Source organism: Chiroxiphia lanceolata, chromosome 6, assembly GCF_009829145.1.
Source record: "Chiroxiphia lanceolata isolate bChiLan1 chromosome 6, bChiLan1.pri, whole genome shotgun sequence".
NCBI classification, from domain to species: Eukaryota; Metazoa; Chordata; class Aves; order Passeriformes; family Pipridae; genus Chiroxiphia; species Chiroxiphia lanceolata.
Window position 1 is genome coordinate 28,444,242 of NC_045642.1, and position 18,558 is coordinate 28,462,799.

The 18,558-nt window shown below is 41.7% G+C and overlaps 1 protein-coding gene across 3 annotated transcripts; it reads right to left on the reverse strand.

Annotated features, from left to right (window-relative positions):
- Window positions 1-4,031: 4,031 nt before the first annotated feature.
- DCAF4 (DDB1 and CUL4 associated factor 4) lies at window positions 4,032-17,827 on the reverse strand. 3 transcript variants are annotated; one of them, XM_032689713.1, is made up of 15 exons: window positions 17,808-17,827; window positions 17,386-17,491; window positions 15,682-15,776; window positions 13,959-14,116; window positions 13,511-13,513; window positions 12,893-12,972; window positions 12,139-12,241; window positions 11,071-11,214; window positions 10,375-10,424; window positions 9,015-9,094; window positions 7,349-7,444; window positions 7,136-7,233; window positions 6,147-6,323; window positions 5,367-5,481; window positions 4,032-4,425 (listed from the first exon to the last, which is right to left on the reverse strand). In XM_032689713.1, exons 2-15 carry the CDS (start codon window positions 17,487-17,489, stop codon window positions 4,232-4,234), a joined length of 1,497 nt encoding a protein of 498 aa, XP_032545604.1. In that variant the 5' UTR covers window positions 17,490-17,491; window positions 17,808-17,827; the 3' UTR covers window positions 4,032-4,231. The 3 variants fall into 3 exon arrangements, with proteins under 3 accessions (XP_032545604.1, XP_032545605.1, XP_032545606.1); XM_032689714.1 differs by lacking the exons at window positions 13,511-13,513; window positions 17,808-17,827 and having other exon boundaries at window positions 17,386-17,801; XM_032689715.1 differs by lacking the exons at window positions 11,071-11,214; window positions 17,808-17,827 and having other exon boundaries at window positions 17,386-17,801.
- Between the last annotated feature and the right edge of the window lie 731 nt (window positions 17,828-18,558).

The window sequence follows — 18,558 nt, forward strand, 5'->3', positions numbered from 1 at the left end:
TTTTTTTTAATCTCTTAGTTTCAGTATTCATCAGGATAATAGAGGAGGAATGACCATGAAGCCATGTACTGCAATAAATTGGGACCAACAGAAAGACATAACCAACACCACCACAAAAGACTCAGAAACAAATCCCCTCCCTGCTTTAGGCATTTCAAGTTAAAATAGAAATTTTTCTGCCTGTTATGTCTAAGAACCTTATGTGACCTAAAGGGTTTTATGTGGAAAGAGCTTTATTCATCAGGGCCGAGAGATGACTAATAGCAGCAGAGTATATGGAACAGAGCATGGGTGAGACTGTTGCTTCTGAGAGAATTGTGTTGATGGGAGGGATAGTTTGGTCAGTGAGAAGAGCCTGGTCTGCTTTGTGCTGTGCTCCAGTGAACAAAAGGGACCAAAGAAATGGTGTCTGCAGGATGAGGGATGCTGCAACCTGTCTTGGAGTGCAGGTCCGGCCCTTCTGAAGTTGCCCTCCAGTTCAGTACTTGCTGAGAAACTGAGGCAAAGAAGTAAGGTTATTTTTGATACTGTAGCAGAGAGAAAGAGTGCTGCAGTTCATTTTTAACTACCTTAGGGTCTTGATATTGCTGCATAATGAAATAGATGTTTTAATATACTTCAGCCACTGCCTGCAGGCTGCTTGCTGTTGTCACTGAAGCCAAATTGCCTTCCTTCTTGCCCTGCTTCCCTTCTCCTTTCTTACAGCTCTTGCAGGCCTAATTAGAAGTGTTGGCTGCAAAAGCACTAATTGGGTGAGTGGGTTTGCAGGGACATGTATGTACATTTTGTTCCTGAAAAGGACAGAAAGGAAATTATTTTCTTTTCTTTTACAAGTTTTGCCTAAAAGGGAACAAAGGAAAGAAATTATCTTCAGTTATGTAAGTTGCCTTTCTGCCACAATTTCTAGTTTGTGTTTCCCACGGTAACGGCTTATTTGTTGTACAGTCTTGTTCTTGCAGAACAGGCATTACTGGAGTTAAGAGCACTGAAAAGAGTTTAAATTTTAATTTAAATTTTGGAATTAATTCTGTTTTAAGAGAGTTCATGATCTTTGTAGGTTGCTACCTGCAAGGGTTTGAACCACACGTTTACTAGCAAGATGAATATAAAGTATGTTGCAACTCTGAGTTGATAATCAGATGTAACATTAGGAGTCTGCAGTGGGATGGGGTTAACTACATTTCTGTTTCTGAGCAGATGCTTAGTTGCAGTATGCATTATTAACTAAGGCAATGCAAATGCTTATGAAAGTTGTGCTGTGTACATTAATCACTGTGCATGCAACAGAAAATGTCAAAAATTAGTATAACCAATCAAGACAAATTCAAGTATTTACTCGAATTTAGGAAAAAAAAGCAAGCCAGGAATTGAGTCTCTTGGTTATCAAAGGGTAGTAGAGGGAATGGGAAGAGCCTGCAAGATTTACCATTTAGGAGAACAGGAGACTCCCATGCCTTATAAACAATGTCTGTGGAAGGAAGGAGCAGCACAGAGTACACTGTGAGCAGCATCCACTCTGTTTTGTATGAGAAAGGAGGCTCTGCACAGGAATGCTGAAGCCAGATGTATCAGGGGAGCCATAGCTGTAAGGAATTGACAGCTCAGTCTGACCCTGGGGAAACAGAAGTTGGCTGTTAATGGGGTAGAAGAAAGATTTGGGGGTTTTGAATGTATACTCAGAGAGGGAGGAAACCATTTTAAATATTTGCTGGGATTCATCTTTCATCTTGACTACCCTTGCAACAGCTATTTCATATAGAGTATATTCACACTGTAAAGTCTTACACTGCTCCCAAGAGGAGAGTTTTCCTGCTCTATTGTCTTCTATATAGATTAATGGGTAAAAGAAATACAAAGGAAAGGAAGGAGATCACCACACACAACACTGGAGTGTTGGTGAGCAAGAAGAGCTGCTGAGAACAGTTTCCTAGAACAGCACATTGCTTACACCTGAAGGTTGTGAGAGAACAGGAGAACTAAATGTGGAGCCCTGCAGATCAGAGAGGGTTTTTAATAGGGCCTATCCTTCCTGGAACCTGTATTTGAATAATTCCGTCTTACTCAAAATCACTGGAAAAAGGGAAGGGGAGAGGAATCCACTGGAAACAAACAAAAATCCCCACGCTATGGTCAGGTTTGCATGGGGCTTGGGAAGGGGATCTCCCTGCATAGGACTTGCATTGCAGGGCACTTGTGAGGCTTCCTTTTGGAAACCAGAGACACACTCGTGAAGTGTGCTCAATGAGCTCAAGACACTAGCAGGGATGCAAAGGGATGAACTGTCTGCACCACCAAGTCCTTGATGAACTCTTAGGGAGCTCATGCCACAACCTTGAGTGCCTCATCCCTGTTAACAGTGCTGTGCCCATGCTGCAGCTGAAACTCTCCTCGTCTGGGAAAAACATTTTGTGACGGATTGAACAGTTTTACTAACCCACTTTTTAAACTCCAAATACTCCTGGCTCAAGAGGAGTAGAAGTAAGAGCTTTCCCTGCATATGCACCAGTGTGAGGTGGAACAAACCTGATGGGCCATCAGGATGAAAGGGGCAGGGCGCAATGTCTCCATAAATAGGTTGCTCTGGCCAGAAGCTTTAGGTGCAAAAGAGTAATAATATCTCTTAAGAAATGAAATAGCTAGAAACCTTTGTAACATGCCTAAGAGGGTGGTTTTTATCTGAGGGCAGAAACGGGATTGCTTAGTGGGGGACTTGAAAGCCCCCTCCTTCCTAGGATGCCCAGAACTGTTAACCCCTTTCCAGATGGTATCCCAGGTGAGGGTGCTGTGCTAGGTATGCCCCCCAATAGGCCACCTGTAGACAGAAGCAACACTTATCTGTGTGTGCACGTGCAGCCCATGCCTGCTGTCACAGGGCACTTGGAATGCAGATGCCCAGCCTTGCTCTGACACAGCCACCTCCCTGAGCCAGTTGGACACAGCCTCCATGTGGACATGCCATGCAGCCTAGGTGTGATTATAACCCACTTGTGCCTCACTTGCTAACCTGGCAGGACCCCATGGGAAGTACATTTCTGACATATCAATTGTACATCTAAGTGCTCTAAGTGGATCCCAGGATGAAAAGGTGGTTCCTGCACTCCTTTAATAAGAATTTTGGGAAACTTGAGTGCAGTGTGTCTTTCCTGTGAAGCCCATCCTAGTTCATCAGCCTTTACCCCCCATGGGTTCCTGATCCTGTCAGTGCTTCCTACAGATACTGTCTGCAGGACAGTCTTGCCCAACCCAGTACCAAGCAGGAGCTAGAAGTAAGGAGGCTCCCTGGGAGAGTAATTGTTTTCAAATACAGATATGGTATCACCCAGTTACTGGGAGCTAGTGCTACAAATTTGTAGCTGAGGGCCCAGTTGTACCTCTGTATGCAAAAGCCCTGACTTTGCATGGGTGATCTCAAATCCTAAAGAGGGTGTGGTCTGTCCAGATTGGGCTTGTGTCCAGCTACAGCTGCATGAGCAAGCCTGCCATTCCAGTCTGCTGATCAAACTCCATGTTAGGGATGTGGGCTTAGTTAGGAAGCACTATGAGAAATCAACAGGGATATTTAGCTTTGCTACTGGACCAGAAAAGGGGCTTTGTTCTGTGCCTGTTGCTTTTTAAAGGGAATAGTGGCAGGACAGTAGCATGCTACCATCATCTGAAAAGGACAGTTTAGTATGGCCCAGCTCAAACGACCAACACTGTGAGGGAGGAAACAGCTATTCCTTGGACTGCTTCTGACCATAGATGTAGTAGAGGCAGTTGAAGCGGAACCCAGACCAAAGGTACTCCAAAAAAAGCCCCAGAACGCATAAAGCGTCAGCTTCTCAACTCCAGCTGCTTCACTCTGCTAATCCACTCCGCTGGGCCAGCCTAGTTGCTCAGGTGGATGTGACCACAGCTACCTATGACTAAACTAGGATTAAGTTAGAACAGTCTCTTGACAGCAAAATCAGCTAGCACAACACCAACCCTTAAAGTTACCCGCTTCACAGGCCTTAATTTCAAAGAGGCTGAATATTGCCTACAGAGTTAAGCAATATTCAGCTTTTATTTACAAGAGGTCTGAGATTTACACAGCAAGATTTGCTAAACCTGCTGAAGGAGGTTCAGAATTAGATGGGTAAAGCAGATGCAAGAGCAGCACATGACTCAATAGCTTGATGACTGATGTAAAACTTTTGAAGTCATGTATAGACTGGCAGCTTTGTAGACCAGGTCTGAGGGGAATATTGTGTCAGATATAGGAGAAGTGGTAGAGGTCCTGTTTGACAGCCATGAGTAAGCCAGGAACTCCTTGGCGACCCCCAAGTCTTGAAGAAAACACCACACTAGGAATGGCATCTTTGGATGATGGGTGGGGAGAAGGGATGGTTCTAAGCAGATGGGTGTCTTGGAGACTCCAAATTCTGGTGTAGCAATCCTGACCAACTGGAAAGGAAACAACAAAATTCAACATTACACAAAAATTACTTTACATGGCTCTGCAAGAGTATCACTACAGAAGCAGAAGGTCTATGCGGAAAACACCCTGACTATTTCTACACACACTAGATGCAAAGTGCTTATCTGTACTTTATGAAACAGAAATACTGCAAAAGTGGGAAAAATGTACGTTTCCTATTAGGCAATTAAAGGTATGATAAATCAGTATTTAAAGTGCTTTCTCTTTATCAAGCTCCTAAGCAAAAAAAGGGGAGAAACATTCAGTCAAATTAAAAAAATCTTCTCATTATTCTGCCACGTATTGACAAATACAAGGAGAGAAGGTCACTCTCTTTACAGTGACCTTGTGAAACTTAGCTATACTATAAGGATATAGGGATTTTGCTTCATTTGTTGCTACTTTTCCTCCCCCCACCCCCAATATAATAATATTAAAAATATCTGACTGTAACCAAGTATATTCAAAATGAACCTGAGTGGTATAGACAGTTTACAAGGAGTCTGGCTTACATACCAATGTTTCAGTCCGTCACCACACTATCCACTTAACTACCAACTAAACAAATACACATTCTTTAGTCTCTATATAATCACCAGAATGTTTGTTTACATGTTGTTTCCCTGAATTTCAAAATCAAGTATTTTCTGCTCTACTCTTGAGATGTACTGTACAAAGGATAACGGGACTTTTGCAGGACACAGCAGATAAAGCTGTTAAGCGCTACACAGGAGTGATTACAGTAGGTGTGCATAACATAATTTCTTAATTTTCATAGCATAGTACAGTATGTTTAAGGCTAACTTTCTTCTGAATTTTAAAGAATTAACAGCTTTAGAGTTTCCAACAGCTGTAGCTAAGAAATGCCTCTCAGGCATAAGAAAATCACTGCCACACAGTCTACAAGGAGGGGAGAGTCCACCCCCACCTGCTGTAAGAAGTCCTTCCTCCTCATTTACATGCAGAGGGAGAATAGCATATTCATTGTGATGACCGTGGTACTGCTTCACACACTTTGTTGTTCTCAGGTCCCACAGTTTTATCTGCAAGTTAAAGGAATTGTTTGAGAGAGGATATGTTAAAGCAGAGAGTACTTAATGGTTGGACCTCTGAGAACAGGTCCAGAAGAGGGCCATGAAGATGATCAGAGGGCTGGAGCATCTCTCCTGTGACGACAGACTGAGAGAGTTCAGGCTGGAGAAGCAACCTTCCAGTACCTAAAGAGGGCTACAAGAGAACTGGAGAGGGACAATTTACAAGGGTATGTAGTGATAGGACAAGGGGGAATGGCTGATAGGACAGGGGTAATAGCTTTAAACTGACAGAGGGTAGGTTTAGATTAAATATTAGGGAGCTCTTTAATGTGAAGGTGGTAAGTGACTAGAACAGGTTGCCCAGAGAAGTTGTGGATGCGCCATCCCTGGAAATGTTCAAGGCCAGGTTGTGTGAAGCTTTGAGCAACCTGGGCTAGTGGAAGGTATCTCTGCCCATGGCAGGGGGCTGGAATTAGAATATCTTTAAGGTTCCTTCCAACCCAAACCATTCTATGGTAAATCAGTGGATCTGGAAGAGGATCCATATATGGAACTACCACTCAGTTCCACACAATGTACTAAGAACAGGTATCTGCCCTTGGGACTGGGATAAGCACCTGTCAATGCCCAGACACTAAAAGGAACAGCATATCCTAAACACAACAAAACCATACCTTTCCAGCCATATCTGCTGCCATAAGATAATGTTCAGCCTCCATAAGGTGAATAGATGTAACTGCTGAGCCATGGAAGAGACGAATTGCTTTCCAGCTCTGTCCCTTTCGGTTACGTTGACGCACATCAATGCTGAAAATCTCACCTGAACGGCAGCCATTGTAAAGCACTGGGGTCTGGAAGAGTCCATGAGAAAGAAGCCTATTATGTAACATCTGTAAGGATCTTTGCAACCGGACATGCCTATCTCGGCCTTTTTAGCCACCAACGCCCTTGCAACAAACGTGGGTAGAGCCCTTCCCAAATCTTCATTTGCGAAGCCCAGCCATGAGTGAGTGAGGATCTTACAAGGTGTGCAGACAGAATCTGTGTCATGTTTTTGAGCTCTGTGGTGCAGTTTTCAATTTATTTTAACACAGGCATTAAGAAGCAGAATTTTTATTACATGCTGCCACGTTTTTCAGCTGACTCATTAGCTTCCTTCAAACCTCAACTATTTAGCTGTAAAAGTTTGGCTATGTAAGTAGGAACTTAGTCTAACATAACAGCAAACCAGAAACTGGAATTCTCATTTTCTGATTTCACCCTTCTCACTAAATCTTTGTGAACAAGTCCATTAGTATTTTATGGGGATTTTCTCCTTCTTTGCGGAGGCAATACACCGAATATTAACAAAATGAGGTTATTTGCCAAAACCAAAACAATTTTACAACATATTATTACTGTGCTCTTTGTATTTCTTTCGTTTTCTTTTATCCTCTGTAATATTAACAAAAATTACCTCTGTTGCCACAGTAATCAGTTGATCTTTTTGCTGCTATTCAATGGTGCAAGCATCAGACCGCATCAGCTCTGTTGTGAACAGCCATCCAACAGTAGCTCTCATCACACCCTTTTGTACAGCGTGGGGAGCCCCATCACAAATAGAACAAAGAGCTCATGAATTAGGCAGCTCTCTGAAAAAATGAAGGGTGTATGTTCTCCTTACCTGTCTGGCAAACTGTTGTGCCAACACATCACTACTGGTTCCAAATGTCTGTCGATGCCCTGTCACTACATTGGTCACAAGAACTCGTCGTGTCAGGCCTAAGGAAGACAGGTTATGTTAATTTAGCTGTAATTCAAGTAGCAGCTGGGAGAGGAATTCAGTAAGTCTTTCCCACTGAGACAGAGGGGGTTGCTAGCCTTGCAGAGAGATCACCTGTGCTGAAGCAGTTGTCTGCTTGGGGATTCAGGCACCAAGCACAGGACCAGGCAGTGGATATCTTGAAACTGCACAGCATTCCAGGTCGATCTCCTGGAAGAGAGGAGCAACACATGAAGTGTTCATAAAACATTAGGACGGGATGATAACTCAGAAAGGTTCTTAGATTGCCATACTTCTTTTAACATTTCAATCTGAAGCAGAGAAAGTGTTACCCATTTAGCGTCCCTCTGCTACTCAAGAGACAGGAAACAGAAGTGGGACTTTATGGCTGTAAGCAGGACACCTACAGTCTATATATATAAATAGATGATATTGAGAAATAGATGATATTGTGAAATTTATTCAGTAGTCAGAGGGCTGACCATGGCAGGAAAGAGAAAAGTAACACTCGCCTCACAGCGCTAAGTAAGCTATTTTTTAAAGACAAGTGGGCTATAGTAAAAAACATTTACTTTATAAACTACAGATTAGCCAAAGCCTAGCCTATAAATTCTTGGCCAGCCTATTTTAAAAAAAAAAAAAAGTTTGATTAAGTAACAATACACTGGATTTGACCTTTACTCATGTAGCTCCTGCACAAAATTTATGTCAATTAGCAGACTAGACTAAGTCTTCAGTTTTCACTTCCTTCATGGCAAATCATACATGAGTGTCAGGTAGCAGAGGTGACATGGTTAAGAGCAGATGGATAACGTAGTTTTAGACAGGATAAGTTCTACTTTGCTCCTGGCAGCTACCTAGCAAGTTTCCCACAAAGCAACTCTTTAGGAGAGTGAAGTGGGTCAAACTTGGAAATACCTTAACAGTCAACAGAATATACTAGACAGAAGGATTTTGATGGAACTCACAACGTAATTATGGCGAAGGGCTTAAAATGTTCTACAGAGCAACTGGGCACGCTCAGTGACTCTTCAAGTTCACGCTAACTCTATGCATATTTTTTAAAGGCTGCACAAAGAGCATGACAATAAAAATTTAAAATAGGTCCATTACTCTTATCTATCACAGATTCCCTCTGTATAAACTTAACCGATCATGTCTGAATGGAAACCAGATTAGAGGACTGCACTCTGTGACTTGAAGAAGCATGGTTCTAACAACTATCAAAAAAGTCCAATTAATAAAGTCCTGCCCACAAGAACATTCAACAAATATATAAAGATACAGCTATAGCCATCAGACATAGTATTCTCCCAAACAACCATCTTTACACACAACTGAGCATAAACCTGTACAAGGAGCTATGGGCTGAGACATCTACCAGCTTTCCACCTTTGATTAATCCACTGAGCATATTCGAGTAGCTGCTATGAGAAGGGATTCTTGACAGTCTATAAGGAAATGTGAGTACTTCTTGTGTGTAGCTTCTGAGTATTAATAACAGGCCAAGCTACTCATGGAAAATCTCAAATGTTTACTTTACAAGTGAGGTGTTCTGCCAAAGTCAAGTATTGCAGCAACTAAAAATAAACCAGTGTTTTGAATACTGCTTGTTAACTAAGTCTTAAGTTCTTCATCATTCAACTTCTTATGCTGTTTTACAATTTCCAAGACAACAGTCTCTCCAACTACTGAAAATGCTGAAATAATCTTTCATTTGTGCTCTTTTCATACCATAACTGCAGAAATTGTAGAAGAAAGACCAACAAAAACACCCTACCTGGGTTAGTGCTGCTGAACAATGATGCTGGAAGCAGACTGGCACAGCCTGGTGTTTCTGCAATTCCCATGAGACACAGCTTGCTGAAGTGAGTTAAGAAAAACAGATTTCGCCCTAGAATGGAACAAGCTGCCTAACATTTATAGCTGAGAAAAACAAGATGTTCTGACACAACCACAGCTCATGATACTTCCTGTTGAGACTTTTGATGTGTGTTTAAGTTTACAACTAAGTCTTGACTTTTCATTTCTTTCATAGGAATGAGCTAGAAAGAACTAAAATTCTTGCTTGTGTATTTTCAGTACCAGAAAGGTAAGAGAAGAGGAATACTATGGCATCTCACTAGTGGTAGGGGGAAAATTAAAAAAGCATGGCCTACATAGATCATTCATAGTGTCATATGCTGATGACACTGCATTAATATAGAGCTGTTTTTCATGGAGATAAGTTGGAAAAAGGGGAGCATACATTGGTGAGGCAAGGAAGACTCAATTTAGATTACATTTAAGTATTTTATGAAGACTATACCAGGTATAAACAGAATTTGAAAGCTGCATTTCAAGTTCAGTGGGGTAAATCTGTAACATGACTAGAGGAAAGCTTGAACCCACCAAACCATCCAATAACAAACTCCTCCTCAGCCGTGGGCACGCGTGGTGAGCTCCTGCCCTCTGATGGGTCAGTCTGGAATTGCCTGGCTTTTCCCAGGGGCCATTCCATATTTTACTATGTCATTTCTTTTGGCATTTTAATAGCACATCTGTTGTCTGCTATCTCCCATGTCAAAATTCCATTTTCTTTCTCTCTTCTGAGCTCTGCACTGTCCATTACTTCTTCCTCTACCATCAACTTTCCTCTTCTTCTGAGACAGACCTACAGAACATGCTCTGACAGTTGCAGAGCATGATGCCAATGAATTGCTCCCATTCTCCCCAGTCAATGTGGGGATGGTTTTAAACAGAACCAAACCAACCCACTTTCAAAGAGGTTCACTTCAGAGAGAGGTTGTTGCCTTAACCCTCTGCTCCTATTCTTTTGCCTCAGCCAATTTCTAAACATGAGGTCATTTTGAATATAGTATTTACATACACTATTAATGAAGTGGGAATTCTCCAGGGCAGAAAACATGGTCTTTCATCTACTATTACACTGGAACAGTTCTACATATATCTATCATAGAACCATACATCTGTCTCATTAACTCCAACACCTTTCAATTTTTATAACTTCCTCTGTTTTCCAGAAAACTTATTTGCTGGGACAACTACACAAGAGGGATTCCTGGAAGTTAGCTTTTCTGTGCAGTATGATGCAGACTTGAGAAAGCTGAACTGCAATTGTGCTTTTTTTAAAAGGATATAAAACATGAGAATCTGGATGAGTCAATGATGCCCAGCACACAGAATTCACCTTCAGACACAAGAAGACATACTATTTTTGTCATCAGCTACTCAATTAATGAGAGATTATTTCCATGCAAATTAGGCACTGGGCACAATTCCTTAGTCCACTAAATAGCTCAGTAAGAGGCACGAGCATTTTAGCCTCATACTCCTCTTGTAATGATTGAACAGCATTGAGAATTCTGACCAAACACAGACTGAGGCACCATGCACATCCTATTACTCAAGAGACCATCCTTAAAAGAATCTGAGCATGAAGAGATTATGAAAGCCTGTTTCAAATATGTATCATGTTTAAGGATAAACACATTTGCCCAAAATTATTTTTAAGAAGCATGCAAATCTTGGTAGTTTCTGATAGTTTTCCCAGCTACAGTCCAAGTCTGAAGTAAGCACTATCCTTGGAAGCTGGTACTTCTACCTAGTCTTGCATTCCAATTCTAGCATAACACTCCTGAGGACTATCACTGGTACTGAGGACTTTCCGAGACAAGTTTACTGTGGTTCTGTGTTTATCCAAGCTTCACATTTCTAGATTCTTCTATTCTCCTAACCCCTTCCCCAACCCTCATGGCATTTCTGCCTGAGCCTCCCAAGGCTCATGGCATTCCGAGAATGCAATAACCAAAGGAAGGAGGAACAGAAAATAGTACTTTGCGGTTTGTGAAGTAGAGGTTGTCATACATCTCCACAGTGAGAGACTCCTTCCCCAAACCGCTGAGATTGATGATACCATATTTACATCCTCCATGCTCTACATCGTTCACAGTGAATATTCGTTCACAAGCAACATCTGCCTGTAAAATAAAAGCTTACCGGTCACACTTACTGGAAACTTACAGGAAAAACAGCTTGAGGGAGCTGCATTAGGTCTAAAATGAAACAACACATTAATTCTGATCTGTTTAACACCACCTGCTTTCCATTCACCTCTAAAATCAGTGGCCAACTCAGTTTTTCATACATGCACAGAAAACACAGGGGTAAGAAAAGGATTTAGTCCTTGGCTAACAATAAACGATCTTGCCAATTTTAACAGCTCTATACACTTACACTGGCTGACTGGTAAGCAAAGACTGCTATTGGTAGAGGACACAAAACAAAAATTTAAACCTTATCAAAAGTGATCATGGAATTCTGCCGTTGAATCACAGCAAATAGGCTGGTGCTACATTTTAACTTTTCTGACACTAAATTTCCGACTCCCTTCTGGCTTCGGCTACCTACGCAGTTTTCTGTTTACAAGGCCAGGAGATGGTCGTGGAAAGCTTCCTATGTAGCCTATGAAAGATATTTTGCTCCAGATCCTTAAATGAATACTGATGTTTACATAGACTCTCTGGACCACAGGCTTTGCCACTCCCAAAATTCTTCTCTTTAATTTTCTTTTTTCTCTTGATCCTCTCCACTTGCCCTCCCAGTCCCACAGTAATGATCCACTCCACTCCTGTTTACTTCGAAAAGAACATATTGATCAGATAAAGAAAAATATAAAAATCACTTTCATATCCAACCTTTTTTATAATTTTCCTTTCTAGGAAAGGAACAGCCTCTCCCTACCTGTTTAAAATTACCGAGCACAGATTTTAAGAACTGACACAACAGGAATAAGACATATTTGAAAGCAAAATTTGACCTATGTGATCTGATTGCAAGAGCCTGAATTTTCACTGAAGATAAGCTCTCTTTATCCTAAAGACTTATCATTTCTCATAACATACCACAATGATTTTAAAATTGTTGGTTCCAGCAACTGAGGAATCCGGACTGTGAATTTCTATCTTCCTCCTCTGCATGCCGTTCACTTTTAGTTCATGGACTAGCCTGTAAAAACAGGTGGGGGGGTGAGGGGGTTGAAGAGATGAGAATTCAGGTAAGCCTAAGTTTAATGCCTATGAAAAGAATTCTGGACACCATATAGAACTGCTTCTCAATCACAGAAGAGAAAATGCCTGAATAACTAGCATGCTAAAATTTAACTTATACAACCCATGAACATGTGCATCCTCCACATTCACAGAACTTCATCCTGTTATTTTAAAGCCCAGCACATCTTTAGTAGCAGAAACAACACCACAGCAAGTCACTAACTTAACTTGCCTGGATCTGAGCTACCTTATCTATTTTAACTGGGGGGAAGGGGAACGGTCACATCAGTTGAAAGGCATCCATCCAAAGAAAAGCTGCGCTGTATTCCTAAAGCACAATGTGGCAAACCAGCATATTCATATACATACATGTGTGCATATATAAAGTGAATTTTTTTTGGAAGTGAAGTTGGGAAACAACTTTCCCATTTGAATTCTCATCATTTTAGCAACCTGATTAGAACAGAATATAACCTTTTTGCTAATTTTAAGGAATATGTCCTTCCTTCTCCTAAAGGAAGAAGAAATGCAAAAAAACCTGACAGAAACAGTTGCACTAACAGCAGAACTTGGCACTGAAAACAGAGGGCAAATCAAATCATTGTACCTGCAATAACTTGTGGAGCTGAGCAAACCCAGCTGCCTTTTCTGTAACAGCACAGATGAGTTCAGTCCAGCCCTTGTTTTCTGGAAGAGAGTAACATGGAAGCCTACTCAGTTATTTGCTTGCTTATGATTCAAACATGGCTGTGGGTCTTAGATGTTTGGGATATGTAGGTAACTTTTTCCTTTAGCCTACATAAATTAAAATTTTCAGAACATCTATAAAACACTTTCCAGCACCATCTCCATGGTCTACTACAGTAAGCAGACAAGAATATATTCCTGTGAGATGTGGGGTGCTTCTATAAATATAAAAGCTGAAGAAAAAAATACTCAAAACCAATAGCAATTGTTTTCACTCTACATAATCAGCAGTACCACCTGGAGGTGTGAAGTCACCTTCTGGCTTTGCTGTAACACCTTAAATTCTTATTATACAGCAAAATATTCTATCGCAACAAGATTGCTACTAAGCATGCAGTCTTACTGTTGCACTGAACTGCTTTTCCATTCCATTTCTATTCTCCCCCACAGCAGGGGGTTGGAACTAGATAATCTTTAGGGTCCCTTCCAACCCAAGCCATTCTATGATTCATAATTTTTTTAAATTTCATGCAAACACTTTCTGAGGAGACCAAAGGATAGAGCACTTTGCAGAATTATAGAGTAAGAAATCTTTTTTATAATGCTCAGACAAAGCAAGCACTTGAGAGTCAAAATGTTCTTCACAGTGGAGACTAAAGAGCTGAATAGCTGGTTGGAGCACTTCATTGCCTCAGGAAAAGAACATTGCTCACTTATTCCAAATGACAGCATACTGAAACCTGGCATCTAGTGTTCTGACTCAAGTGTAACTGTTGGACAACTGCAATTTTGAGCACAGTTCCTGTCTTTTTACAGGTTTTTTTTTGTAATGACTTGATTTCATTCCTGTGTGGAACAGTCAAATAAAAGGCTTCAAGGACTATATATTCTTAGCCAAAAACTGTGTCAGAATTGAAAGGCTTTAGTTTATGAGCTGTCCTGGGCTTATACAATAAAGCCTAATTGCAATCTTTTTCAGAACATACCTTCTTTTGTTTTTCTTCCTCTTCTAAGAGTCTCAGTCTTTTGCATTCCATCGCCTTATACTGAATGCTGTCCTTGGTGAGTGGGTTGTAGTTATTATGTCCAGGCAGTAGGCGAAAATAGCAGTTCTTTTCTGAGTCATAATAAAATCCTGGCAGTTCTTGGGGGGTGGGGGGAGAAAAAGTGACAAAATCATAAGGATAACTAAGTTTGTTTATGGCTCTTTGATATTGCAAGTCTTCATGTGAATGTCAGTCACAAGACTCAAAGCTCTTGCTCCCAAGAGGTCCCAAGTATGATACACAGATTAGGATTAGATGAGCCACTTACAGGAGAAAAAAAGATTATAGTTTTCAAATGCAGTGCCATTACACAGGTACAAAAGGGATGTCACCACTGACCAAGAGGAAATTCAGACAGATCGGAAGAGCAAAAGAAGAAAGGTTTTGCTGCAGAACAAAAATGATCTTTCTTCATAAATCAATCATGAGGGGACATTCTTAGTTAAAAAGCTAGGTAGGACAGTCCCAAACAGCAGTAAAAAAATTGACAATGAGGTATCACACAAACCAAAATAAAGTGATTCGCTTCCCAGAACAAGATACTTTTTCTTCAACACATAGGAGCGATTTAGATATAATCAAGAGTACATTTGGTTCCCTATCCAAGGATAAATTGGGATGAGAAACATTCAATTTTAGTGCTTCATTGTCTGGGTGAATTCAGAGGCAGACAGATAAAATACTTTGACAGATTCATAATGGTACATTGTCTCAAGACAAAGGATTTTATTCAGAAGAGACAATTGTTTCATTTCATTTCAAGAGTTTTTATTTAAAACTTTATCTACTACCAGAATTTTCATTTTAAGTAATCTCTTTTTGATGCTGCTTACAATTCAAATCCTTGTCCCCATCTTTCAGGTTCAGTGACCAAAACTTATTCAGGTCAGGAAAAATAAAAAGTTAGTCAATGAATCGGTAAAGGTAATAAAAGCACACTACATTTAGTACACAGAATCTAATTACACAGCAATAAATGTCTTGCAGGATACATCTCCTAACACAATCACAACATAAAACACTGATATACCAAAAACCCTCTGGTTTTGTCTGTTGTTAAGAATCAGTGGTGTTTCAGGACTCTCCTGTTGCAGAGAAATATATGTTTCCACAGGCTTAGCTTTTGCTAACACTGTTTAATGAGTCAGGAAACCAGCATATAAATGGGACATCTTCCTCAACAGCACTGATACTTCATCATTTCTTGTTAATGAACAAATATTTAGCCAGAGTGTATTTCTTACAGACTACAAAATACACTGAAGGCATAAAGAGAGATGATTCTCCAAAGTGGTGGATCATTGTCCCTTTCAAAAGACTGAATAACTGGATACAAGTAGTAATTTCTTATATGCTTTCTTATTTTATTTGCTTCCTTAGTAGTTAATTTTCTTCCCGAAGCAGCATTTCTGGAGGGAGAAACAAATTTCTCTTTTTTCAGCTTATATCAGCTTGGCTAAGCACACAAATTTTTAAACACAAGAAGCACTTCTGGGCCTGAAAGTGATTTGGGCCTGTTCTCCAGATCCTCACTCACTATATCTTTGTATATCACCTGATGTTACTTTCCTGCAACACCAGACTATTAATGCAGCTACTACTACTTTTTTCCTTCAATCAGCATATAGAAACTGACTTTTTACCTGTAAACACCATCTCTTACCTGCTACTACAGAGTTCTGTGTGGAACTGGATGAAGAAGGATCTCTGCTGCTGGGACCTGCATTCACTGGGGTCTGTGGTTCCTCCTGTTCCAGACTAAAAAAAATAGCACTGCCTTCAAGACAGACTCACAATTGTCCTACGCATTTCCCACAAAGAATCTAGAAAGCAGATTATTATTGACATTAATGGAGTACTGTTTTGCAGTGCTGTGATAAGCACACTCTGCATGTCACCATACATTAAACTATGAAAATCAAACAAGGAAAATATACAGCTTAAAAACCTCTCAAGAACATTAGAGATAAAGGCATCCTAAAAGCCTTAAACTACTTGTTAAAACATTAGAGGGGGCTGCTGATTCTGCAAGCACCTTTAACTCTTTCTGGCAAAAGATTAACTGGGCAATTTTACATTAAGTGAACAGCCCACTCCTGAAAGCCTGCAAGTCTTCTCAGCATAAACTGAGAGACAGCATGGGTAAAACACTGATGTCACATCAAAAATATTTTGCCATTCTCTTCATAACAAGAATTTCACTGATGAGGTTCAGAAACATTCAAAATAAACAAAAGTTTAATGAAAACTCCAAGAATGAAAAGCCTCTGCTTTTCTAATAAACATTGCAGTAGATGAGGTAACTGCAGTTTTCCTCTTTTTGAAGTAATATAAATAAGCACATTCAATACTGATGAGCAAAATTCCACTGGGATGTTTTCTGAATCACCTGTACAGTTCTCACTTTTTAGGACAGGTCCTATTACATATCATCTTAAATACAGTAGGTGAAGGTGTTTTGCAAGAGTTTTAACTTATTGAAAACAAAACAATAAAGAAATTCTAGTTCTAATACCAGCTCTACTGCTGTTTGATTATACAGTTTTGAAAATAGTTAAAGAACACAACAGATATACAAGGGCAAAAACACCCTAGATCAAATCCAAGAACTTAACTTTAAAGCTCTTTAAGAAAATCCTTTTAATTCTATACTCACTGAACGAGGGCCCGTTTGTGTTTCTAACCTTTCTCATACAAGTGAAACTAATGTGGTAACTCATATATGTGTCTCTTTCTCTAAAAGTATGTATAATAAAAAAAACTTAGCGCATTAAAGCAAAGGATTGGCATCTTTTCGTCCTGCAAGAGGCATTAATGAAAGAATATGAGAATGAAAAAGAACTATAAAACCAGCTCAAACACAGGCAAGTATAAGTTCTAAAGTATAAAACGCACTTTTCTGAAAGAATCAGTTTTCAAGGCTGGTGAAACTTTACTTAATTTTCCTGATCTGCTAGATATGGTACTATTACCACATTACTTAACATGCTTTCAAACATTCAGGAAGATTCTTTAATGGCGGTTTTTACACCAGTAGACACTAAGGCACAAAATAAACGGGCAGTTAGAATGAAGCACTTACATTTTTCTTCCCTGAACTACCTTTGCATATTGCTGAAGAGTTTAGGGATGATCATGCACACCTGAAAGGACTAGCTCACGCAACCACATCTCAGCTTAAAATCAATGTACAGTTGTAAATACATAGTAAACTTCCAGAAATCAGTGCAATTCCACTCTCACTAGGGATGGCAGATATAGCTCTCAGATATACCCTCGTAGTCCTAGAAAGTCATCACTCTGCAAATTTAATTAGGCATGACACGCCATGGCTGATCCCCTGCCAGCCCACGGTGCGGGTACTCGCCTTCCGGCGCGGTTGCCGTGACCGGATCTCCTGTGCCGGCGGGGGCCGCGCTTGGGACCGCTCCATCCACGCCTTTCCTTGCCTCGCCCGTAATGCCTCCTCATTTCTGCTTATAAAGCAAATATACACACATGCTGCACCTCTGCTTGCCTGGAACGCTTCAACACACAAGGCAGGTCTCCTAAGGCGACCTCTTTTCAACCCCTTATATCCTGTAACGACCAGGCCCGCCGACAGCCCGCACCACGGGCGCTCCTCTGCGCCTGTCGGCTTCTCCGCTGATCCGGGACCAGCTCCGCGGCTCTCCTCGCGTCGGTGAGGCCAAACACCCCGGAGGTAGAAGGACAGCGACGACAGTGACGGTAGCGGCGGCCGCGCGTCCCCACCGCGGCCCCGGGGCCGCCCGCCCGTCCGTCCCTCACCGCGCCGTCCCCGCGCCGCGCCCCGCCCGCCCTGCCGCCAGCGCCCCGCCCCCGCCCTTACGGCGCACCTCACTGGCCCGCGGCCGCGGCCGCCGATTGACGGACAGCTCCCTCACCCAACCGCAGGAGGTCAGGCCGGCGCGTGCGCCGTGAGGGGGGGGCGGGGCCGGACCCCGGGCTGTGCCGGGTGCTCCGAGGCGGCTGCGGGATGAGGTGGCTGCGCGTGGGGGTTCGTGGAGTGCGGAGATGGAGTTTTTGGGCAAAAAAGGGTCGCTTAGCACGGTAGGGAAGCAATGCAGGGCAGAGAAGAGGAAGCCTGGAGGTGGCTGGGGGTGGCGTGCTTTGAGTGGTGCGAGCACCGAAAGGGTACCGCTGCTTCTTTCTCGCTGGGTGCCTACAAGCCGTCCTTTGGCTCTGGGCAGCTGTCAAGAATTTAGAAGAAGAGAGGTGCTCTCTCTCTGAAGTGACCTTCCTGGCTGAGGCCTCTTGATAATTAATTCTTTTTTCTTTTTTTTTTTTTTTAGCCTTCTCCTGCTGGGCAGCAAACAGCTGGATGGGTGGTTTTGAGGCAGCTTTGGGGGGTGTGCAGCGAATGGACGAGGTGGGAGGGAAAAACGGGGCTGCAGCAATCAGAAGCAACTCCTCAGTTGCTCAGAGCAACAAAGGGTGTAGTGGTAACCACCCTCTCTTTGAAGGCACTGTAGTAAACCCCTTCTCTTCTTAATCATTGATTAAAGGTGCCCTTAAGCTG

Bases quoted from the DNA above. Each gene is read 5' to 3' on its own strand.
- DCAF4 (XM_032689713.1), bottom strand. From the start codon at position 17,489: ATGAGGAGGCATTACGGGCGAGGCAAGGAAAGGCGTGGATGGAGCGGT. The intron at 14,117-15,681 runs GTAAGAGATGGT...CCACCCCCCAAG, and splicing joins ACAGAACTCTGTAGTAGCAG to AACTGCCAGGATTTTATTAT. The intron at 11,215-12,138 runs GTATGTTATGAG...TTTATTTTACAG, and splicing joins ACAATTTTAAAATCATTGTG to GCAGATGTTGCTTGTGAACG.